At 46.8% G+C, this 25,182-nt stretch overlaps 2 protein-coding genes across 2 annotated transcripts; one reads left to right on the top strand and one right to left on the bottom strand.

The window, feature by feature from the left end:
* Positions 1 to 11,135: 11,135 nt before the first annotated feature.
* LOC123188086 (CMP-sialic acid transporter 2) lies at positions 11,136 to 15,593 on the top strand. Its single transcript, XM_044600121.1, has 15 exons — positions 11,136 to 11,424; positions 11,751 to 11,814; positions 11,899 to 11,962; positions 12,049 to 12,160; positions 12,244 to 12,323; positions 12,412 to 12,487; positions 12,576 to 12,676; positions 13,118 to 13,189; positions 13,291 to 13,339; positions 13,436 to 13,477; positions 13,601 to 13,722; positions 13,816 to 13,875; positions 13,961 to 14,009; positions 14,911 to 15,005; positions 15,099 to 15,593. The coding sequence occupies exons 1-15, from the start codon at positions 11,398 to 11,400 to the stop codon at positions 15,154 to 15,156; spliced, it is 1,071 nt and encodes a 356-aa protein (XP_044456056.1). The 5' UTR covers positions 11,136 to 11,397; the 3' UTR covers positions 15,157 to 15,593.
* Positions 15,594 to 20,167: 4,574 nt separating this feature from the next.
* LOC123188085 (uncharacterized) lies at positions 20,168 to 24,393 on the bottom strand. Its single transcript, XM_044600120.1, has 7 exons — positions 23,683 to 24,393; positions 22,960 to 23,046; positions 22,609 to 22,863; positions 22,347 to 22,511; positions 21,891 to 21,944; positions 21,600 to 21,746; positions 20,168 to 20,904 (listed from the first exon to the last, which is right to left on the bottom strand). The coding sequence occupies exons 1-7, from the start codon at positions 23,905 to 23,907 to the stop codon at positions 20,527 to 20,529; spliced, it is 1,311 nt and encodes a 436-aa protein (XP_044456055.1). The 5' UTR covers positions 23,908 to 24,393; the 3' UTR covers positions 20,168 to 20,526.
* Between the last annotated feature and the right edge of the window lie 789 nt (positions 24,394 to 25,182).

Genomic DNA, 25,182 nt, shown 5'->3' with positions numbered 1-25,182 from the left:
CTGCCGATAACCTCCGCCACGAAAAGCTGACCTTCCATATCGTCCCGTTCTCAAGTCGCTATCAAGCACTACTGGGACGCGAAGCTTTCGCTCGCTTTAACGCAATACCGCATTATGCATCTTTTATGCTTAAGATGCCCGGTCCACGAGGCATCATCTCTTTGAAAGGGAAGCACTAAAGTGCACCTCCCCAAGCGGAGGACTGTGCGGCCGCTTTGACAGCCCCACAGCAAAATAGCCTCACCGGCCAAAAAACTTCAAAATAGGTCATTCAAGACCACGAACACGGATAGACGAGTTCGGTGCAAAATCATCATTGATGCAGGCCTAGAAGCCATATACCCCCGCACTAGGGGCTCCACGCATATACAATAAGAGACAATAAAGCTCAATCTTATATATCTTACTTTATACTTTGCTTATTTTAAACTTTTTCGGCACGACCCGTTTTCAACTCAGTTCCTCTCTTTTACAGATGAACGTCGTGCGGCGCCCGTCTAGAATACGGCACAACGGAGATACAGGCGCAGACGTGCAGTAGGGACCCGTCCTAAAGGATTCTTTTTAGATTAAGACCCTGCGTAAACCTTTTTTACTGTCTCTTGTTGCTACACATCCCCTGGTTTTTTCTTTCTGATATAACCAAGGAGGAGGCTGGCGTCTTGGCATGTGGCCACGTTAGAATTTTTGCACGTACCTGGACACTAGGGGCTTTTTTAATAAAGAGTGTTGTTTCGCCCGCACTCATAAAGACCGAACACCTTAGGGAGTGTTCGGTGTCGCGAGTTTTGGCATTATATGCATCAGCTCCGAATCATGTCTTTGGTCAAATGTTGGGTTACCCGGCTCCTGAGTTCGGCTACCTTACGTTCCGCTCTATCGGCTAAGGTAGCACCAGGAGAACTACTGAGATTGTACCCGGTTCGGCCGGGCGAGCACCTCAGTAGAGAAAGCCGAAACCTGACTGTCATGATGTAGCGTGAGACTGGTCAGCCACTCGATGACCTATCGGAATCTATCAGATTCCTCCGCTTTAACGAAGGCCGCTTCCCGGTCAGGCACATACGCGCCCCGAACTTGGACGAGCGCAGTTGCCACCAAGGAGCTACCTAAATAGTCTCATTGTCGAACTCCTATGGCTAAGTGAAAGTGTTAAAGCATTATAGTCCGGTTGCCTGGCCCGCTGCGCTATCACCTCCTTTGTAGGACCAAGACGTTGGGTTAAGTGTGAAAATGCGTCTTCTGCGAGCACCCCCGCACTATGTGCGTGGGGGCTGAAGCCAACGGCTGCCATCTTTCAGATTCTATATATATATATATATATATATATATATATATATATATATATATATATATATATATCTTAAAACGGCCGCACAGGAGGTGTTCACAATACTTGGAGGCACAAGTATAAAAAAGGCCACTACAGTTTATCAAAATATTACTTTATAATTACATATGCTATCATAACATAGCATCTTTTGGGCACTGCGTCTCTATTACACGAGCGCCTTCAAGAACTTCCTGAAAATAGTGCTCGGAGGGTACTCGGCTTTTGTCCGAATCTCGGGATGCAACAATGGTGGTCTCCATCTTTGCCCAGTATGTCTTAACACGGGCAAGAGCCATCCTAGCGCCCTCTATGCATGCTGACCTCTTCATTGCATTTATACGCGGCACCGCATCAAGGAATTGCTGCACCAAGCTGAAATAACTCTTCGGCTCCGATCTCCCCGGCCACAGGTGACCCATGACGTACTTCATGGCGAGTCCAGACAACCTATTCAGTTCGGCCCATTGAGCCAAACGATCATCCACTGCCAGCGGACGCTCTGGATTGTGAAATTGCGACCAGAAAAGCTTTTCCACTTCGTGATCTTTCTGATCTCGAAAGTGTTTGGTCGCATCAGCAGCACTCGCTGCCAAGTCTAGATAGGTATCCTCCACACTCCACATCCGGTCCAACGGAGCAAACTTCGGATCACAAAACTTCCTCTGCAGCATAAAGGGCTTTCCAGCCGCAATTTGTTCGGCCTGACGCAGCTCCTCCTTTGCAGCTCTCATCGCAGAGCGAGCGTCCTTGGCATCGGCAACGGCCCTCTCTAAGTCCGTCTGTCTCGTCCGGTCTTCTTTCTCAAGAAGTTTGCAACGGTCTGCAGCGCTCTTTAACTTCTCGGCCATCTCGGCCATCTCTTCTTTGCTTCGGCAGTGAGCAGCCTGTTCGGCTCTCAGCTCTTCAAGGTCCTTCTCGGCAGCCGCATCGCTTTTTCTGGCTTGCTCCTTAGCTCGGGCAAGTTCTGCCCTAAGATTCTCCACAGCGGCCGTACCATCTGCGTCAAGCACACACATTGTAAGATGCTGGCATGAAGCTCCTCTTACCTGATGCCGCCCGAAGAATTACATACCTTGAGCCTCATTAAGCCGCTTGTTGACAAGCGCGATTTCGGCATCTGCCACATCCAATTGTCGCTTTAGTTCGGCCACATCATCAGTTCGGCTTGATTCCGGACACCTCGCCACCTACATTCAAAGGCGACATCTTAGACCTGGGATTATGATCCTCTGCATGCCGTCATTTCTTGACAACACGCAGAGTCTCAGGGGCTACTATCTACACAGGGCGCATCTTACTTATGCGCAACTGACAAAAGTGTACATTATCTAACATACCTCAAAACCCGTCAGTAAACTTTTGACGGCCTCATGCAATCCGCTTTCTGCGGATGAAATCCTTTCAATCACCGTGCCCATCAATGCACGGTGCTCCTCTGAGATAGAAGCTCGCCCCAGCAGAATCTTTAGCTCCTCCGGCCGAGCACCAGACGGTGCCGGACTTGTCCTATGGCCTCTTTCGAAGGCCGAACACGGAGAGCCTTGGGGGGCCACATAGCTATCTTTCGCCCCTGCCGGATTCAGAGAAACCCTCCGCAACGACACCTCAGGGTTGCCCGCCTCGCTAGGCGGTACGGCAGGGGGAGGCGTCCCGCTCTCCATCATCTCCGGAAGAAGATCCCTCGAAGACGAGCCCTGCTGAGAAGGGCTGAGGTCCGAGCTACAAGGTAAAATTTCGGTTAATCTTCTCAGATATAAATCAAGGATTTCTCTCATCCCTCAAAAGGAAAACCTCTCTCTACTTACGGCTCGCTGGAGGGTTGATCCCTTTGAGGGCGTAGTTCGGTCCAGGAACTCCCCGGCGTCGGACCCTCTGACGAGGATTTTCTCCCCCGCTTTGGGGCCATGGTCTCCGGGTCGTCAGAGGCGGCCCTCTTCTTCCCCTTGGGAGAGGAATTGTCGGTTCCTCCCTTCGGAGCAGCCTCCTTCGAGGAGGCCATAGTTCCCTTGTCCTTCCCCTTACTTCCCTCCAAAGGCATTATCTTCAACATCCTGACAAGCACAGGATCCGGCCTGGTTTCGGGAAGGGGAGCCGGACACCTGATCAGCTTTGCCTTCGCTATCCACTCCTGTTTAAAAGGGTAGCTCTTTTAGGGGCAAGTTTATGACGATTATATGGATAGTAGGTCCGGGCACAAGGCTTACTTGGGTATCCAGGCGATTGCAGCTTAGGCCTGCGTCCTCGGTCAAATCCGGACACATCATTTGTGATCCGAAGAACAGTTTATACATCTCCACGGGCGTTGCGCCCATAAAATGCTGGAGAGCTCGTGGTCCCTCCGGATTAAACTCCCACAGACGAAGGGAGCGACGTTTGTCGGGCAGTGTTCGGCAAATCAGCATGACCTGCGTCACCTTGACCAGGTTGAGGTCTCTTTCTAAGAGATCCCTGATACGGCCCTGCAACAAGGGCACGTCTTTGGATAACCCGTAATCTAATCCTTTGTTGACCCATGACGCTAGCCGTGATGGGGGACCCGAGCGAAAGGCAGGAGGCGCCGCCCACTTGGCGCTCCTGGGAGTGATGATATAGAACCATTCTCGTTGCCACAAGCCGAGCTCCTCTTGAAAGGAGCCCTCGGGCCATGGAGCATCAATATTCTTACTTATGACAGCGCCTCCGCACTCTGCGTGCCGTCCCTTGATCATCTTCGGCTCCACTCCAAAGGTCTTGAGCCATAATCCGAAGTGAGGAGTAACACGGAGGAACGCTTCGCACACAATGATGAATGAGGAAATGTGGAGGATGGACTCCGGAGCTAAGTCATGAAATTACAGCCCGTAATAAAATAGCAGCCCCCTCACGAAGGGATCCATCGGGAAGCCTAACCCCCGAAGGAAGTGAGACATGAACACTACGCTCTCACCGGGCTGGGGACTGGGAATAGCCTGCCTTTGAGCAGGCAACCTATGCGGAATTTCGGCGGTCAAGAACTTAGCCTCTCTCAACTTTAGCACGTCTTCCTCCATGACGGAGGAGGGCATCCATCATCCTTGAAGGTCGGAACCGGACATTATCGAAGGTCCGAAGCGCCTGGAATATGGAGCCTAGGGTGTTGGAACTCGAGGCGACGGGCGAACTCATTTGAGATTGGAAAAAGGAGTAAGGCCTTGGTCTCTTTATAAGAGGTTGAATACCAGGAGCCCTCCCTGTAACCGTTTGGGACTCGCCTTTAATCGAGAAAACGTGCTAACGGGCACGATTGGGTTACCCACGTCCGTATTGATGAGAATCCCGTAAAAGGGGGGCACACGATCTCTGCTTTAACAAGATGTGCCAAGGAAACCGCCTCGCAAAATACGCTGAGGTGGAAAAGTGAAAACGATTCGAGTGAAGGACTTGGCTATAGTGTGATGACGCACTGCGGAATACGTCAGCAGATTTGATTTGTGTTAATATTATTCTCTCTATGGCAATATGTGGAAGCTTATTTTGCAGAACCGGACACTACTCTTGGTGTTTACAATCTTCTATGAAGGACTTGGAGGAGGAACCCGCCTTGCAATGCCGAAGACAATTTGCGCACCAGACTCGTCGTCATTGAAGCCTGGTTTAGGGGCTACTGAGGGAGTCCTGGATTAGGGGGTGTTCGGGTAGCCGGACTATACCTTCAGCCGGACTCCTAGACTATGAAGATACAAGATTGAAGACTTCGTCCCGTGTCCGGGTGGGACTTTCCTTGGCGTGGAAGGCAAGCTTGGCGATGTGGATATTCAAGATCTCCTACCATTGTAACCGACTCTGTGTAACCCTAACCCTATCCGGTGTCTATATAAACCGGAGGGTTGTAGTCCGTAGGCAATCAACTCCATATACAACAATCATACCATAGGCTAGCTTCTAGGGTTTAGCCTCCTTGATCTCGTGGTAGATCTACTCTTGTACTACCCATATCATCAATATTAATCAAGCAGGAGTAGGGTATTACCTCCATCGAGAGGGCCCGAACCTGGGTAAAAAACATCGTGTCCCTTGTCTCATGTTACCATCCGGCCTAGACGCACAGTTTGGGACCCCCTACCCGAGATCCGCCGGTTTTGACACCGACAATGGTGAAATTCCATGTAGTCGACATTCACATGACACCACTAGAGGAAAGGCAACATACATCTCATCAAAATATCGAACGAATACCAAATTCACATGACTACTTATAGCAAGACTTCTCCCATGTCCTCAGGAACAAATGTAACTACTCACAAATCATATTCATGTTCATAATCAGAGGGGTATTAATATGCATAAAGGATCTGAACATATAATCTTCCACCAAATAAACCAACTAGCATCAACTACAAGGAGTAATCAACACTACTAGCAACCCACAGGTACCAATCTGACGTTTTGAGACAAAGATCGGATACAAGAGATGAACTAGGGTTTGAGAGGAGGAGGTGTTGGTGAAGATGTTGATGGATATTGACCCCCTCCCGATGAGAGGATCGATGGTGATGATTTTCCCCTCCCAGAGGGATGTTTCCCCGGCAGAACAGCTCCACCGGAGCCCTAGAATGGTTCCGCCTCGAGACGGCGGCGCTTCGTCCCGAAATCTTCCTCCTTATTTTTTTCAGGGCGAAAGACACCTTATACCAAAAGATGGGCACCGAGGGCCTGCCAGGTGGCCCACGAGGCAGGGGGCGCGCCCAGGGGGGTAGGGCGTGCCCCCACCCTCGTGGATGGTGGCTGGCTCCCCTCTGGTGCTTTCTTCGCCCAATATTTTTAATATATTCCAAAACTGACTTTCGTGGAGTTTCAGGACTTTTGGAGTTGTGCAGAATAGGTCTATAATATTTGCTCCTTTTCCAGCCCAGAATTCTAGCTGCAGGCATTCTCCCTCTTCATGTAAACCTTGTAAAATAAGAGAGAAAAGGCATAAATATTGTGACCTAATGTGTAATAACAACCCATAATGCCATAAATATCGATATAAAAGCATGATGCAAAATGGACGTATCAAGGGCAAGAAGAGAAGGGAAGGGTCAAGAAGACCATGGCCAGAGTAATTGGCAGGTCTTCTATGATGAGACCCGGCAGAGGATGAGGAAGAAGAGGAAGAAGAAGATGCTGCACCAGCATCTAAAGCACAAAAGTTGATGGGGGATGCCATCAAGTCTGGGGCTGCTCCTTCAAAGCCCAAGACTGCCCCCAAATCTATTGCTTCAGCCCCCAAGACTGCACCAAAGAGGAGCACAAGAAATATACCAGCTGCTGAACAAGGCCCAGTGCTGGAAATAGAAGAAGATGATGATGAAGCCCAAGTAACAGAAAGTTAAAGCCAAAGATCCCTGACCATGATGACAATCATCGAGTGGCAAAAAACATGAAAGTCAGAAAGGATGCAGGTCTCAGATTGTGGAGACAATCAGACCCTTATGCTGTGAGGAGAAGGACTGCTGTGGACTATAGATTTCACACCAAGGAGCAGCAGGACTTCTATGAGACAATTCTGTTGGATAAGAAGCCCATAGTGTGTGACATGAAGTGGGTAGACTGGAAATACATCGACAACAATGAAGACCACTTCCCTGGAGTACATGAAAGTTTCAGACTCAATGGAGTAGACACTTTTGTGGGTCAGAAACTGACCAAGTGGAATGATGAGCTCATTATGCAATTCTATTCTACAACTCATTTCTATCTAGATGGAAGGATTGTTTGGATGTCTGAAGGTACAAGGTACCAATCAACAATTGTTGAGTGGGCCAAGCTCATCAATGCCCTTGCAGAGCTTGAGGATGACATAGATGTCTATGCCAAGAGAAAGAAAGATCACAACTCCATGGCCAACATGTACAAGGAAATTCCTGACAAAGCCTTGGAGACACATAAGCTAGGCTATGTATATTATCTGTTGTCTGGACTGGCCACTATTAACACCATCTTGAGGCACACCTTGTTGCCCAAATCAGGAGATCACAGGATGATCAGAGGCCACTCCATCAATCTGCTTCAGTTGTTTGATGTGCCCCAGAAATTCAAGGTGATGAGTTTGATTGTTGAGACCATCAAGAGAACAACTGCTGACCAAAAGAGAGATCATGTGGGTATGCTCCACACATCCAGATGCTCATCAACTCCAAGATGGGCACATGCACATACTTGTTGGATAAAGAACACCTTCCCTTGAGGCCTAACTTTGAGGACAACATAGTTGTCATGGATATTGAAGATCCTACATCAGTAGAGGCTCAAGAGAAGGGGGAGAAAGCTAAAGCAGAGAAGACAGCCAAGATGACAAGTGTTAAAGAGGCTTCACAAGTTTTCCTAAAGTCAAAATAAGATCAACTTCGATATCTTATTCAAGCCACTTTGAGGGTTGAGAAAGGATTGACCACCCTGACTCAGAATCAAGAGAGTCTTGAGAGGATAACTGAGACAAAGTTCTATGATCTAGACTTGAAGGTGACAGAAATGCAAACAGTTGTTGAGCAGCTCCAAGAAGAAGCTGAAGAAAGGAAAGGGAAAGCTACCACTGATGTTTTTCAGAGTGTGCCTCGGGCACAGAGATCTGCAGCAGTTCCTGTGACAGACACAAGAGCTACTACGTCGGCACCTGCAGCCACACCTTCAATAGCCCTTTCGGTTGCACTCCACCAGCTCCAACAACCTCAACAGATGCATTCGTCCTAGGAGTCCTTTCCACGCCACCTCTCGAAGATCAAGCTTAGAGAGCCGCATAGCACTATGCATTTTCAAGCTTTTTGGTAACTTGTTGCCAAAGGGGGAGAAAGTGTATAGATCATAGGCTTCGAGAGATAGAGAGAGAGAGATTTGCTTCTTTCTTTTTGCTACCTCCTTTGCTACTTGTTTTATACTTATTTGTTTGCTTGCTTGGATGCTACTTTATGGTTGTGTGTGTGAGATACTTGTATGGTCATGAGTTTGATCATATCATACGTTAATGCTTGTGCTTGAATGATGATATTATCTATCTCTCATGTATGATCATTCACTTTGCCTTGGTGATGAGTGCATATATCATTTACTATCATTTTGAGCGCTCCACCAAGATGTATGTGATATGGAAGAGCAACCCATGATCCTAATCGATTGTGCATTTACATTCAAAAGCAAATTTTAAATAATGCGCAAATTTAGGGGGAGCTCTTGCTTATCACATACTTCTCAAAGCGACGATACATTTCATTCGTATTAGCTTTTCTCAAAGCTTTAATCTATATGTTTTCATCAATTATCAAAAAGGGGGAGATTGAAAGTTCAACTAATCTCTAGGTGGTTTTGGTAATTCTTAACAACATATAGCTCATTGAACTAATACTCTTTCAAGATGATCATTTTAGAAAGTTCAATGTTTGGCATGGCATGGACTAGAGATGTGGACCCCTCAAAATGCTAAGGACACATATTGGCTCAAGCTCAAGACTCTACATTTTCATTTTAGTGATCCAAGATCACATTGAGTCCATAGGAAAAGTCAATACTATTAAAAAAGGGTGAGGTGTTGCTTAATAGCTTGCTTGCTCAAAATGCGTAGTGATATGCTCCAAAAGCCCTCAACCACTTTCTCATATCCACATATGTCCCAAAACAAAATTCAAACTCAGCCCCACCAATTTGAACTATCCGGCGCCACCGAGTTCATTTGATATAGGCATAGCCAGAAACCCTAATCAGTTCGGTCTCACCGATAGGGATCTCAGTCTCACCGAGATGGGATTGCAAACTCTTTGTTTCCCTTCGTAATGTTTCGGTCTAACCGAGATGAGCGATCGGTCTCACCGAGTTCGCAATGCAAACTCTCTGTTTCCTTTTCGTAACGTTTCGGTCTCACCGAAATGAGCGATCGGTCCCACCGAGTTTGCCTGACCAACTCTCTGTTTGCCCATTACAGAAATATGCCTCACGGAGTTCATGTGATCGGCCTCATCGAGATTACGTTATGCCCTAACCCTAATAAAATTGGTCCCACCGAGTTGACATGTTGGTCCCACCGAAAATCTTAACATTCACATTTTGAACTAAATCGGTCTGACCAAGCTTGAGTATTTGGTCCCACCGAGTTTGGTAAATTGTGTGTAACGGTTAGATTTTGTGTGGATGCTATATATACCCCTCCACCCTTCCTTCATTCGGTGAGAGAGCCACCAGAACGTGCCTACACTTCCAGCATTCATTTTTTGAGAGAGAACCACCTACTCATGTGTTGAGACCAAGATATTCCAATCTAACCACAAGAATCTTGATCTCTAGCCTTCCCCAAGTTGCTTTCCACTCAAATCATCTTTCCACCAAATCCAAATCTGAGAGAGAGAGTTGAGTGTTGGGGAGACTATCATTTGAAGCACAAGAGCAAGGAGTTCATCATCAACACACCATCTATTATCTTTTGGAGAGTGGTGACTCCTAGATTGGTTAGGTGTCACTTGGAAGCCTCCGTCAAGATTGTGGAGTTGAACCAAGGAGTTTAAGGAGATCGTCTACTTTGTGAAGATCTACCCAAGCGAGGCGATTCCTTCGTGGGCGATGGCCATGGTGGGATAGACAAGGTTGCTTCTTCATGGACCCTTCGTGGGTGGAGCCCTCCGTGGACTCGCTCAACCGTTCCCCTTCATGGGTTGAAGTCTCCATCAATGTGGATGTACGATAGCACCACCTATCGGAAACCACGCCAAAAATCTCCGTGTCTACATTGTGTTTACTCCCTCCAAACTCCTCCCTTTTATCTTCATACGCAATGATTTACATTCCGCTGCTATACTCTTAGATTTGCATGTGTAGGTTGATTGCCTGACTTGTGTTAAGTTGCTAAAATCTGCCAAGACTTAAAATTGGGAAAATGCTAGATTTTTATTTGGTTAAGTAGTATAATCACCCCCCTCTAGACATACTTTCGATCCTACAAGTCTTGAGGTAGGTGTAGGGGTCGGAGCTATGACCGCCAGCTGTCCTACCTAATTGTCGATTCGAGGGAGCCGCATCACGACCATGGTTGGGTCCTTGGGCTCCGACCCTGTCTCCTATACATCGAGTGGGGTGGCCTCGATGGGGACAATGGCGCCTGAGGCGCTAGATCCATCGCGGTCGCCGCCACAGGGGCCTCCATCTCTGTCGCACCCGCCGCCACACGAGGAGGATGTGCCGGCTTCGCGGGTAGCACGCCACAGGGAGAATTTGCCCCGCGGTTGCATGTCATCTTTGCCGGCAGGTTCTGCTGGACCACCAAGTTTAGCGAATTGGTTGTACTTGTGGGACAACATTGTCTTTGAGAGAGTGGAGGAGATGGGAAGGGAGGAGGCCAGAAGAGGGGAGAGGCGGTTAGGCCCTTGGTGATGGAGACACGTCGATGCCGCATGGCGGCCATCCGAACAGCCACGTTTAATGAACAGGTGGTTAACGGGCACGTTGCCTCATTCGTCCATAACTAATTGGAAACTCGGAGGTGTGTTAATCCCTTTTGATGGCAATTCTAGTGGTTTCACAATCAACAAGATTCAAGAGTACATGACATCTCAAACCATTATTTTTCTATTATAATATTCTACAAATCATAAAAATCAAAGATGTCGTATCGTCTAGGTGTCGCCGGTGGTGGTACAAGAAATTTTACTAAAATTGAAAGAAATGACCCGACTTTTGTCTACTAAAGCTAAAACGCAGCACTTCTGAAAAAAATGCACCATTTCTGAAAAAAAATGCCAATTAAATGTTTTTCTATATAGATGATTAAAGAGACATTTTGCAAACCAGGAAGTACCACGTGAGACCCACTCGTCAGAGGCCAAAGGAAAAGCTAGCACCAAATCCCTCTCTCCGCTCTGTTTTTGGAGGTGTTTCTCTTCTTCCTCGCCGCCGTGATTCTTTCCTCACTCCCCACCCCAGCCCGCTCCGCGCTTGCTCACTACCGATCCCACGGGGAGGGCCCGGCGGCCAATCTCCGCCTCCAGCATCGTGGAGCCTCGCGCCTCCGCCTCCCACTCCCGAGCCGGCAACCGCGGCAGCAGGAGCGGCGAGAGGAGGACAAGGCGAAGGCCCGAGAGGACGCAATGGAGTACAGAAGAGTGAAGGATCAGGTGAGTTTAAACCCGCAACCCTAGGGAGGAATGCCGCTACTCGCGCTGGCCCTCCGTCGACGGCGCCTTTAGGTCAGAATAGATCGCTGCCGCGGCGGATTTTCGTTTCCCCTTTTCCCTTTTGTTTGTTCTGTCTCCCGCCGTAGGGTTCCAGGATTCTTAGTACATGCCGATGTTCGCCATCGGTAACCCCCGGGGCTGAGCTAAATTTCAAGCTCCTGCAGTGCCTTCCCGTGTTCGTTTGAGGTTCCTTGCGGTATGGTGAACCTGTACTTTATCAATTGTGTTGTGTGCTGACAACCTGTCTTGTCCTGTATAATCTGAAGGAGAGTTATGACGCCATATCTCAGAAGGACATAGAAAGCCCTGATGGGAGGTCTCTTTCTAGCAGTAAGCTCTTGGTCCATTGTTGAAATTTCTCTTTGGACTATAATCAGTAACATCACATCTTTAATGCGTGTGCTATATATACAGCTGCAGCAACTTCCCCCCTTGGCACCGCAGGAGGTTCGAAGGGCAAGAATAGTTGGAAGCAAAAGTAAGACTGTTTGCAACCTTTGTGCCGTATCACATAGTTTCTGGAAAATCAGAATATTTACTGGCAAGTGTCGATTGTTGCTGCAGGTCTATTGTAACAATTGCGTTGACATTACTAACAAGTTCCCAGGCAATACTGATTGTGTGGTCAAAAAGAGCTGGAAAGTATGAATATAGTGTCACAACAGCAAACTTTTCGGTGAGAATTTAAGTTTTCTCTTGGTGATAGTAGGGATAGGAGGTTCCCCTTTTGTTCTCGTGAATTTATTTATCTGTGTCTAGGTGGAAGCTTTAAAATGTCTATTATCACTTCTAGCCCTGTACAGAACATGGAACAGTCAAGGTGTTACAGAAGATAATAGGTGACCATTCTACCATAATCTACCGATTAAGTTACGAATCTCTATTTCCTTTTCCATATTCTCTACCGACATTTCTTTTTATTTTCAGGTTAAGTACATCATTTGACGAAGTTAGTGTTTATCCTATCCCTGCCGCACTTTACATGGTAAAGAATCTATTGCAGGTATGCCCACTTGTCAATGTCTCTTGTGATAAAATAACTTCATGTCTGCAACAACAAAAGTTTGAACCATGTTTCCTCTACCTGCCAGTATTACATCTTCGCCTATGTGGATGCACCAGCTTACCAGATCCTGAAGAACCTGAATATTATCAGCACTGGTGTCTTATACCGTATCATTTTAAAGAAAAAGTAAGACCGACTAGCTTAATGTGGCTTTGGAAGTTGGGAACAGAGGGAACTAACAATATGTGCTCTTTTTCTACTTTGCTGATATCTTTATTTTTTATATTTCTTTCAAGCCTTGTAATATTATGTTGGATACTTTAGCTTTGCTGAAATGATGTAGCAGCATTCAGCTCCTCACCAAGTATTCATCATTCTGCAGGACCACACAAACATGTAACATCGTAACCTGTAGGCATTTTGAAATAATTCACTAGCCTGAGCTTCCCATCATAATTTATATGGTGTTCTTTAAGTGCCACAAATGTTCTTATTCCTCTTCATTCTTTCAAGAACTGTTCATAGTACTCTTCTTCCCTAACACAGCAACACCTGTTTTCAATTGTTAATCTGGCATGGTGATTGTTGAACTATGTTGCATCACTGAATGCTTCGTGTTCTTTCCAGATTAAGTGAAATTCAGTGGGCTGCATTTATTCTCTTATGTGCTGGCTGCACTACGGCTCAGCTAAACCCCTCGTAAGCAAAATAAGTTTGGATTCTTTTTCCCTTTCTCGGTATTCTTTCCCCATTTCTCTAATCAATATGTTCAGCTAAGAGAAATAATATGCCCCTTTCAGATCAGACCATGTTCTTCAAACGCCAATTCAAGGTTGGATGATGGCCATTGTAAGCATATAAGAGAAAAAAATCGTTCAGTCTGGTCACTTGGACGTGTTATAGCAAGTTATTTTACCCAACTTACTGACTGTATTTTTGTTTCAGGTGATGGCTCTTCTAAGTGGTTTTGCTGGGGTATACACAGAAGTATGTGACTTTGTGCAATTGCTCCTCTTTGCTTATGTATCTTGCTTTAGAAATAATCATTTGATTCGACTGTGAAGGGAATTTCTGAAGGGCGTAAGTCATATTCATTTTTTAACAATGCAGGCTATAATAAAAAAACGTCCTTCGAGAAACATCAATGTGCAGAATTTCTGGCTGTACATTTTTGGAATGCTCTTCAACTTAGTTGCCATTTGTGTTCAGGACTTTGATGCTGTCATGAACAAGTTAGTTGTGTTGTAAATTGCTTCATTCTTGTCATAATATTTTGTTACAATGCATGATATTGCTTATTCTAACCTGACTGCCATCTAATGCAGAGGCTTTTTTCATGGCTACTCGTTTATTACACTTCTGATGATTCTTAACCATGCACTCAGGTACTACAGCTGAATCTTTCATCTGATTTAACATTTCATCGTTTGGGGTGAAATTACGTTGTAATATTTTTGGTATTCTTTGCAGTGGCATTGCTGTATCAATGGTGATGAAGTATGCTGACAATATTGTCAAGGTAAAAATTCTTAATTTCTACAATGGGTTTCGTGGTTTAAATTCTTGTGTTATAACCATCTTTGCCACAAAATTGCACATTCTAGTAGCTGTAGCTTATTCCATCACCTAACGTTACCCCTACTGAGTCACCACTTACCGTTTTAGTGGCAGTTTGTAATTAAAATCTTGGTTGTTCTCCTAAAATCTTTCCCCCGTCACGTTGGTTTTAGACTTTTTATTAAATAAAAAGATGTGGTTTACATACTCGTTGCATTGCATTAAAAATATCCATGCATTGCTAGTTCAACTTAAGTTCAGATGGCTGTCTCGTTGAATTATGCCAATCGGAGAACTTTTCGCATCTTTCTATTATCAGTTTCCGTGCCTTGATGGACTACAAAAGTCAGTCGTTTTCATCTTATAGCATGTATGCATGTCTGCATTCTTAAATTTGGACTACTCGACAGTCCACATTCTGTTATCTGAGAAACTATTGTAATTGACATACTATCTAAATCTCTTCACAAAACAATCAACAGATTCTGTTCATCCTTTGGGAAGCAAGAAAATGAGACTTTACCTCCTAGAAGGATTGTAACATAAACCCTATCTTTTCAATACAAAGAAACGCAAGAATCTCTTTGCGTTTTCTTGAAAAAAAAGAAAGAAAACGAGACTGTATCAGTCAGTTATCCTGCAATTTGGACAGTAGATTAATGTGGTCTTTAGATGTGATATTTAAGATGCCTTGGTTTTGTATTTATTCTGAGATTCTATGAATTATGAAATGCTCTAGTAATTATTGAGGCAGATCAAAAGATTATTGATATCAGCCATTCACGCTACTCTTTTGTCTTTACACACTTGCACTTTGTATTTGATTGGCCTAACCATGTGTCTCTGCACACACACATTCACAGGTGTATTCAACTTCAGTCGCAATGCTTCTGACAGCAATCGTATCTGTCTTCTTGTTCGGCTTCAATCTGTCCCTTGCATTCTTCCTTGGGTCTACGTAAGTGATGATGCAAATGCAGCAGCAACAAGATATCTCGACCGGAGCCTTGTAACCCATGATGGCCTAACAAAGCTCTGCTACTCATTTCAGGGTCGTTTCGATATCGGTGTATCTGCATTCTGTCGGGAAGCCACAGCAGCAGAAATGAGTTCCGCCCCCATCTTTCTTTCCAAGATTGGCAGCGAGTGCCTCGATGCCGCGTCGCGGAACGGATTACGGATAGCACAGGACGGCAGCATCGGAGGAGAGTAGACTTGGTTCTAGTTCATGGAACTGTTGTTGAGGCAAGGCGATGGATCGCCCGGTGACATATTCAGGTTCACCGTCCGTTTGAGCTGCTTCTGTGGTGGCATCCCTGGTTCACTTTTGCCTGGTGATCAGGGTGGGTGCCGCTAGTTTCTTATCTGGGGAGGTCAGCGAGAATGCGAGATGCTGGCTGTTTTCTTCATGCCTTCCTTTTGACCTCTTTAGCCATACTCGGATTATTACTAGCTAATTATCATTGTAGGCACTGACAAGTTGCGCAGATGTCCATGCCCAATGTTTCGATCTGAAAGTATGAGTCAGCAAACATGCTACCTCGAACTCTTGGCATAGCTAACTTTATAGTTGTGCTGTAGAAAAAATCTTTGAGCTCGTCTGTAGGCGGCAATGGATCACGGGGCGTGCACAGCAAAGCGAGCGTAGGAGCAGCGGCAGAAGGAGTAGGAATCCACATTCGATGGCCGCCCGTGTGCCCAAGCAGTCCCGTGCTGTGCCCCGTCCCCGTTCGTTGGCAACTGGCTGCAGATGATCAAGCGGCGCCCGAGGCAGAGCGCGCGGCCATGCCATGCCGGCAACAGCGGCCGAGCTATGCTACCTGCCCGGCAGATACGCCTGAAAGGGCCGCGCCCATTTCAAACCACGTCTCTCACAGGACGACGACGATGCACAGTACGCTAACTTTCCTCCATTATTGGCAGGCCATTTTGTCGCCTCCCCTTCATCAGGAAGTAAGATAAGAATTCGATGGAGTCACGGAGAGCGCAATGGAACAACGTAGTACTACTACAGTACTGTGCTCCGCCGCAGTGCATGTGTACTTCATGCTTTGTGCACGCTCACGGACGGGCTCAAGTAGGATAGGAGTATAGGACTCCACCGCACATTCACCAATATTTCGGGCCCAAACGTCACTAGTCACTACCACGATTCAGTGTTCTCGCCATAAAAGTAAAAGAAAAACGTCACGATTCAGTGACTCGATCCTCTCCTCTCCCATGCTGAGCCAGCCCTGCTCCCCTTTCCTGTTTCACGAAGAATCTGGCTCTGCGACTCTTTGATGAAAGGCATGGCATGGCAGGCAGTCCCAAAGAAAAAGGCGACTGCTCCTCCAATACTCCGTGCCAAGTAGAAAGACGCCGTGCTTTATCTCCGCTTGCCGTATAGTGCCATGCTGCTAGAGTACGGACACAGAGGCCACAGAGTATAGTCCTGAGGTCCTCTGTTTGGAAAGCTGACTGCCTATCGTCTTTACCGGCCATCCGGAGAATCGTCGCCCGAGAAGCAAAATGGCGGGTCAAATCATCTTGTATGTTGATTCTTTGTCAAACGGTCAATTGACTAGTTGTATGTGTGTACATGCATATTTATTGAGATTCAAAGATGCACGACTAGGAAGTTGCACATTTTTAGACAGAAACAATGCAACTTCAGGGGAGAGGATTTACAGCACGTAGGTCCGGGGGCCAACGATTTGCGCCAAGATTCATGACATGGGTTATGTATACACACAGTTTCATTTTTTAATTTTTTTTATGTAATGCCACTAGATGCATCATTGTTGATAGGTTCTTTAGCTCCTTCCTCATCTGTTATATCTTTTTTCTTGGATTTTTTTATTATTATGGAGTTTTTTATCATCATCTTTTTCCCGTCTCTATTGTATAACGAATTAAGTATCTTCTTAATGGATTGAAAGAAATTTTTCTATTACTCTCTTATTGGTGGATTTCCTCCGCTTAATTTCGAAATTTACCCAGCCTTTTGAGTACTAGGATCTCCCCCTTGTCCCAGCAGATCGGTACCCAGACCATATCCTTGGGCAGCTCGGATGTATCTATCTTTTCGTTCAGATCACATCATCTCGAGTGCGAAATCTTATTAGTGGATCAGAAGATTATGGTGACCCGTGGATCTTCAGATGTTGATTTGCAGAGCAGGGCCGGAATGCGGGGATTGCATTCTTCGAAAAGTATCATATCTTCTTTCCCTAGGGAGAAAGCAGAAACCAAAAGCGAGTGGAGGTTCGATCTCTCACCCAAAGCAATTGGGGCTGGTGGAATCTTCCCCATCTGTATACCAATGTCGATATACCTGTTGGTGTGGGTCCGATACCTGTTTTCTAGGGTCCGTTAACAATGGACAACGAGAACGGACATACGGATACAGAATGGATGAGCAAAAACGATTCGTTATGCCATTGTTGTGTTGTTCTTCATAGTTCTTGTTTCTTTGTACCTTCTTGTCCCTTGAAAAAGAACACCCACCTTTAAGCATTGTTTCAGTCGGGGAAAGGGAAAATATCATCTTTTGTTCATAAAGATTGAAGGTCTCCAAAGATATCAACACCCGCAGAACTATATTTAGTGCAAGCTACTGTTTCGGTTGAAAAGGTTTGCTTTCTTATACATATTTGGTTACGATCTTGTTTCTTACATCACAACATTTTAATGTCTCATATAGCAGGGAATCTCATCTTTGATGTTCGTTATCCTGGAACAACTTTTCTGTTCGACAATTTGAGTCTGTCTAATATGAAATAGTAAGAACTGAAATATTACGATGGAGGTGAAAAAAGTGTCTGCATCCTCACTATAACTTGGTTTGGTAACAGCATCACATGTGTATGGAGGCAACACTGCCTCTAAGGTAGGTCTCACATGTCCTGCCTCTAACATGACAATCTTGTAGTGTTGGCATGTAACTCTTGGTCCCACCACTGCCTCTAAACCAGGTCATTTCGTTTGCAACATTTACCACTCGTACGTATTCACATGTAGATATTTTGCTATTGTATTCATCAGAGGCGTCCCCTAAATTTTTTTTCTTCCTTAAGAGGGAGATGTGCACAATGTATAGAAGCAACCTTAATTAGACGCAGAAAGAGCATACACTTGTGTGCTCCAACTGGTTACTAGAAACACCCACAGTGTATGATTATTGCTACCTAAGCCCCCTGCCCTCCTTTTAGAGATGGTCTCTATAGATTGCACCACTTACCTCTAGTATCGCCTTTAACCTTAGAGAGAGAGAAAAAACAAGTAAAAATTCAACCGGTCTTGTTTGTAAGCCTTAAGGGCTTCTTTGATTCAAAGGAATTTTATAGGATTTCTGGAGGATTGAAATTCTTAGGATTTTTTCCTATATTAGTCCTTTGATTCATATGATTGGATCCCATAGGAATTTTTCCTATGAAATCTTTTGTACTACATTTCATAGGAAATTTAACATCCACTTCAACTTTTTTTTACAATTTCTTTGTTTTTTCCATGGCATCAAACAATCGTTGCTAATTCTATAGAATTCAAATGGGCATGCCACTTCAACCCTACACTTTTCCTATTCCTACGTTTTCAAAATCCTACGAATCAAAGAGGCCCTAAGAATACCTAAGAAAGCCCAAGAGAATGGTTATATGGTGCTATTCACAACGTGTTTTTCTCTAGAACATAACCATGCAGGGTTGCCTGCCTCTATACATGTACACTGAAAAAGGGGCAAAAACCGACGAGCACACCAGGACATACGCATCGGCAACAAGAGGTTGGTAGGCCGGCCAGAACCGGCAAAGGCACAATCCATCCCTTCGGAAGAATCTCACCTTCACGTATGTAAAAAAAAGGACTCCCAGACAAAGGACGCACTGATGGAAATCACAGTGGCCTTTGGGCAGACACATGAGGTCGCCATGAAAGCTGTCCATCCATGATCCATCCATGCACCCTAGTACGCTCGTCGTCGTAGCTGCATGCATGCATGCATGTCTAGCCAGCGGCCAGCAGCGGCACTCAGCAGGCAGGCAGGCAGGCAGGCATGCACCACTGCAGCAGCGAGAGCCTGGCGCTGCACTGCACTGCGCTTGCGTCTGCATGCATGGCCTGGACTCTTGCCTGCCGGTGCAATTATTTTCCCGTCGAATCCAACCAAAAGTGTGCGTCTGCCCTTTTCGCCATGTGAACCTGCCTTGTTCTCTTCCTTCTCTAGCCTAGCCTAGCCCAGTTCGGCGGCCGCGCTCGTGAGCCGCGGCCGGCAACAGCGTAATGTACGTGAGTCCGAGCTTACGTACGTGGCTTGCCGGCTGGATCCACATCTCCCGTAGAACAGAACAGAACGGAGGAGGAAAAATAGTAGTAATCCATGTTGGTCTGTTGCTTTCAGCCGTTCTGTTAAACACAATCATACACATCACATGGGCACTTGATAGACACCCTCTCGGTTTGTCACTCGATGGATGCTGGCGATTTTAGTTGTTTATCTTCATAATTGACCCCGGTTTCGCTGCTCAATTTCTGCACAGTTCGTCGCCCATTTTCCTATTCCAGCACTTCAATTTCTTAGAAGAATGTGTGCATGGATGTTGATGGAGAAGAATCGGACGTGTTGACTTGGTTGCGACGGATTGAGCTGGAAGCCACAACCAATAGCACCAGTAACTCTCAAGATAAGAAAACCCCATCCATTACAGCATGGTCAGAACTTCAGAGTCCAACCCAACCCAAGACCAACACCGGAAATGCGGCGGTCAATCAAAGTTAGGCACCGCAAGTGCAACCCGCACAAATCAGCGCAGCCAATCCGTAAACTCGCTTGCGATGTGAACTCCACCCGCGTGCACAAGAATGCAGTCAGCACTCGCTCCCTGCCACTCACTCAGGTCCAACCTTATTCATTGTAGCCATCCTATTCCTGCTGCACTTTTCACAGGTGATGGTCTGATGGATGGCTAGCTAGTGTGCCACCAAGCCGCACGCAAAAAAGTTGGCATCTTTGCACGTCCTCCAAGAGCTAACACTTGGTTACCCACTTTCCCCCAGAAATCAGAATACAATAACACATGCCGGGTGCTCACACATGCGCACAACTTGACAGAGAGGTTTGGTGACATGGGAGAAGTAAAATAATCTGAGTCACAGGAGAACCCAAGTAAGCACCCAACCCAACCAAACCGGCCTGTTTCTCTTCAGAAACTTGACCACACTCCTCCCCAGAACAAGCTCAGACCAACATCTCTCCGAGGCAGAGAACAAACCCACATGATCCGTCAAACACTTGCCTTGCCTCACCTTACCTAGAAGTTAATCAACTCCTCGAACCAAAACTTGAAAACAGAAAGAAAACCAAGAAGAAAATCACAAAAAAAGATGTGGAAAAAGAAGAAGGCTTGGGGTGTGAATCAACTAATTTACTGGATAATACATGGGGGTGTTGTTGTTAGGGCTTGGGCAGCAGCGGCATTTCATTTCATTTTCTTGGAGGGCTATGGACAGTTGGGGTTCTTGCCGGGGCCGCCGTAGTAGAAGTAGGCGCCCCAGTCGCCATTGTTGCCGTTCTGCACGTCGTAGCAGTTGGACTGCTCGGTGAAGGAGCCGATCCCCCGCGGCGCCTTGAGGTTGTTGGACGAGTCCACCACCTGGATGTTCTTGAAGTAGCTCGACTTGCCGAACCCCTCCTCCGGGAAGTGGCCGCTGCCCATCTGGGTGGACGTGTGGCTGCCGTCGGGCTCCGTGTTCACCACCTCGCCGCCCCACTCGATCATCGACGCGCTGTCCGCCAGGTACGAGAAGAGGAACGACGGCCAGTAGCCCAGCACGTAGTCGTTGCCGAACTGCAGCCACCAGTTGCCCTCCTTCGGGTCCTGCATTTTTGCAACCGCAATTTGCGCGCGCATAGTTAGTTATTGGATAGGATCATGATGAGGAGACTGATAGAGATTAGGTGCCTTTTCTGTGCTATATCATCATAGTATCATGCACGAGCAAAAATAAAGCTAATAAGTGCTCGTCCATTATAATGCACTATGAAAAAGGTGGCTCCCTTTCATGAAAATGCTTTGAAACTGCTTTTGAAAATGACCAGGGAATAAGATCTTGTTGCCTATGCAAGTGGCAGATGATCACACAATGGCACATGGCAATGCCGGTGGCAAGTGCTTTTTTTTGTTGTTCAGAAAATGAACATGCAAGTGTTTTGGCTGGCAGAAGAGACATGTTATTTCAAAATTTCGATGCGCAAGGACGTAATTTTTTATAACATGAGAAGCATGAACACAGGTGGAATATTCCTGTTTTTTCAAGTGTAAACTAGCAAGCATCAGCGTGTGTGTGTGTTGGCAGGCATAGATCCAATACTACCACCACTACTTGTGCGAGGACAACTGTGAGAGCGTCCACTGTCCCCAAAGAGGACAGGGCCACGGTGGTTGTGGCCTTGACATAAGCCTCGAGAAAGACCAAGAAACAGGTGGGCATGCACCATGCATGCATGTATGTATAGATTCCTCCGGCCCCATCCACGAATCTGATCGGCATGTGAGGGGCGCTTGTAATTTACCTTCCATACCAAAATGTTGATATCATATTGGGAGCCACCGTAGTTGGAGATAGGGAAGATGCTGGCGCCCATGGCTATCTGGTTGTTTGTCTGGATGAACCCCGAGCAGAGCAGGTTGTAGCACCCTGTTGCCTGATAGGCATCGCTCTACGGTATTCAAAACAGCAATACATAAGTCAGGTACTCATGCCATTCCAAAAGATAGGTATGTGTGTTTTTGAAAAAGGCATGTATGTAGATCTAAGCAATAGGACAAGAGGGGGATTGGAAGGAATGTGATGTTTATCTTACAGTCCAGTAGGTGAATAGTCTGGTGTTGTTGTCTCCATACAAGTCTGGGCTGACCTGAAATTTTGCACAGCACAGGAATGAATCACAGCTTAATCCAGCATCATAAGCAATCTTATTACTTAGCCCCTAAAAACAGTAGCAAGTGCTGCTACTGTATACGGCTCAGAGAGAGAAACATCAGAGAAAATGGAGAATGTAGTCTAGCTTCTACTACCACTACCAAAGTGCAAGGGTCCTTTCAGCAGTGCACATATCATTATTGCAACACAGAAGAAATTATTGAGCGCATGCTGCAAGGAGGAAATGCTCCTCATAATTGAGAGCATGCAAGGAGGAGAAGAACAAGAACAAAATTGGAAGCTGAAGCACAACATTTAATGTAACTTTTTGACTACTGCTAGGCGGTTTTCTTTCCCCCTATATCTCATGTAGCAGTATGCCTCAGCCCTCACTCACCTGCCACCCTGCTTCAATGCTGTTGAGGTCCTGCCCAAAGGAACCCCCCAGGATCCAAAGCTGGGAGAGGCTGAACTCGTTGCCCTGCTGAATGCTTGGCTGCCACACATTGATGGTGGCCTTGGCTCCATAGTACTTATCCCCCTCCACATATGCTATCGCATGCTGATGACAGAGTCAAATGACAGGGTTAAATGAGCCAATGACCACTTGAACAAGCTACGTAGTTACTTGCTGAATCCTGAATGGGGCATGGCTGTACCTGGTGGCCGTTCTCATTGAGCATGGCAGGGTCGACGGACGAGGGGTTCGGGGTGCTGAGGTGCGTCTTCTTGCCATACCTCTTGATGGAGCTGGCCCTGAAGACGTCCTCCTTCTTGGTCCTCCGGATTGGGATGGTGCTCTCTTGGCACCGGCCGTTCTGGTGCCACATTTGGGTGATTGTCTGCGTGCGCTGCTTCTGGGATGCGACCTTGGATTCATCATACAGGCCTTCTGGGCGGTATGCAGGCCTCGTCTGAAAAGCACGGCGCCACTGAGTGTTAGCATCCATCATAACTTGTGGGGGAGAGGCTGTGAAAAAGGGCAGCGGTGGTGCTGGAGAGAGAGGTACCTGGATAGTATGGTTCTTGAGCAAAGGGTGGTCGAAGGCGGGCTGGCTGGAGATGGGCACGCAGTCTATGATGTCCCCGTCCGGGCTCTGTTCATTTCTCAGAATCAGTTCTTTCTTGCAATAATCAATTAATTAAAAACAAGGCATGGTGCTAAATTCAGATTAGAAAATGCAGCATTGGCTTCAGAGTACCATCAATCAGACAACTGCCCCCAAAATTGTGCATTTCGAAGGAACTGAAAGAAGAACACTACTAGTAGTGGGAAAATGCTAGTATGATTTGGCCTAAAAGTGACTGCTGCAGTCAAGTTCTCTCCACTAAAGAAAGGAAAGCGAGCGAGCAAAAGCAGGCGTGGCTCCTTTCAACGTCGAATGAACCCAAGAAGCACGGGCACCCATAAGCCTTTTCCCTCCGGCGACGGACAGAGAGAGAGAGAGAGATTAAATGCATGGCCCTCGACGGATGCACTTGAGCAAGAAGAAGCAGTCAATCAGCGCTTCCAAAGCAATGCAAGCGCGCGCATGAAGCACATACAAAAGGCATCGCCTTTCTTCGACTTCCATCCATGCCGGATACGCGCCGTCTCTCTTTTCTTTTCATGGATTCATTCATTCATTCACTTGAGCAAGCGTAGCAAAGCAGTAGATTGAAGGCGCGCCGCCGTTCTGGGGAGGAAGGAGAGGAGGGAGACGAGACGAGACTGGAGGGGTGGATGGATGTACCTCAATGCTGGCGAGCGGCGCCTTGTTGAGGCGCTTGAGGTGGTACTGCACCTGCCGCTGCTTCAGCAGCTGCCTCCGCCGCGTCAGCCCCCTGCCGCCGTGCCCCGCCGCCGCTCCCTCGGCGCAGCAGGCCAGGAGGAGAAGCGCCGCCGCCATGACCGCCGGCAGAACGGCGAGGCACCGGCGGCGGCGGGAGGACGAGCGCGCGCGCGGCGCAGCAGCCATGGGCACGGGCCAAGGAGGCGAGCGCTCACGTCACGCGCGCACAGTCGCACCCGCGCGTGCTCTGCTCTGCTCTGGCCGACGGACGGGGCGACGAGAGAGATGGCGCGCTTAAAAATCGGCCCGTTGGTGGCGTCGCTCTCGCTTCGGCAGCCGCGCCCGCTGCTCTCTCTCTCTCTCTCTCTCTCTCTCTCTCTCGCTGCACAGTGTGGCGCGTACGAGTAGAGTAGGACGGGAGGCGACGGGGGAGAGAGAGAGGGAGAGGGAAGGAGGAGGAGCAGACATGGCGTCGCGTCCTGGCGTTTAAAGCTGGGACGAGAGGAGGCGACGGGACCCGGCCGGGTCAGGCTCGGCGGGCGGGGCCCGGCGTCCAGTGTCTCGCTAGGTCGCACGGTCGCCGGTGGAGCCGAGCCGGCACCGGAAGGGCCGTGGTGTGCGGTGTGTACACGCGCGGGTTCGGTTGCAGGATGTTTGCTTCAATCAAGCGGAACGCCCGTTGGTGCACCGTGCGCGTGGGGAAGGGTACGTACAGTGGTTGATTGACGGGTGCGAGGAGTTTCCATGTACTCCCTCCGTCCGGAAATACTTGTAATCAAAATGAATAAAAGAAGATGTATCTAGATATATTTTAGTTCTAGATACATCCCTTTTTGTTCATTTTAATGCCAAGTATTTTCGGACGGAGGGAGTACGCACTCTGCGCCCGTCCTCGCCTGCTGTTTCTCCTAGGGCACAACCTTTTTTCCTGAGAAGATTAGGGCACAAATTGGATATGTAAATCTCTCTCAAAAGAAAAATTGGATATGTAAATATCTAGGATTTTGTTTTGATACACCCCTTAGAATAGTTTACGGTTTCCAATGCACATTACAGATGAAGATTAGGAAGTATCCGATTCGTCCGTCAAAAAGGATGATATGGTCTTTGTATCAATGTATAAATATATCAATCTATTCAATAAGTTTGATCTTTCCCTGAAAAAAAAATTAAATCGTTTGATCTTTCCCATAAAAAAATTTAAAAACGTTTGGTTTGCAGGTTAATATGACGATAGCCTATTTAAGTAACTTTTATTAAGATCCGTTTCAAACTTTTAAGGAGGGTGTACCAGTCAAAACTGTAATTTGTATGGTACTACCAACTTGGGCTGGGTCCAAAATAGATTTATAGTCCCTCCGTTCCAAATTACTCGTCATAAAAATGAATGTATCTAGAACTAAAATACATCTAGATACATCCATACCTGCGACAAATAATTCGGAACAGAGGGAGTACATG

This window comes from Triticum aestivum, chromosome 2A (genome assembly GCF_018294505.1).
Source record: "Triticum aestivum cultivar Chinese Spring chromosome 2A, IWGSC CS RefSeq v2.1, whole genome shotgun sequence".
In the NCBI taxonomy this organism is placed as follows: Eukaryota; Viridiplantae; Streptophyta; class Magnoliopsida; order Poales; family Poaceae; genus Triticum; species Triticum aestivum.
Note: the sequence above shows the minus strand (reverse complement) of the source record. Positions and strands in the feature narration are given on the sequence as shown.

What these genes read in the sequence shown, in the direction of transcription:
- LOC123188086 (XM_044600121.1), top strand. Translation starts at nt 11,398, where the DNA reads ATGGAGTACAGAAGAGTGAAGGATCAG. An exon ending in ACAGAAGAGTGAAGGATCAG is followed by an intron (nt 11,425 to 11,750) that starts GTGAGTTTAAAC and finishes TATAATCTGAAG; the next exon opens with GAGAGTTATGACGCCATATC. An exon ending in TTTGATGCTGTCATGAACAA is followed by an intron (nt 13,723 to 13,815) that starts GTTAGTTGTGTT and finishes CATCTAATGCAG; the next exon opens with AGGCTTTTTTCATGGCTACT.
- LOC123188085 (XM_044600120.1), bottom strand. Translation starts at nt 23,907, where the DNA reads ATGGCTGCTGCGCCGCGCGCGCGCTCGTCCTCCCGCCGCCGCCGGTGC. An exon ending in CGCCGCTCGCCAGCATTGAG is followed by an intron (nt 23,047 to 23,682) that starts GTACATCCATCC and finishes AGAAATGAACAG; the next exon opens with AGCCCGGACGGGGACATCAT. An exon ending in TCAACATTTTGGTATGGAAG is followed by an intron (nt 20,905 to 21,599) that starts GTAAATTACAAG and finishes GCAAAAATGCAG; the next exon opens with GACCCGAAGGAGGGCAACTG.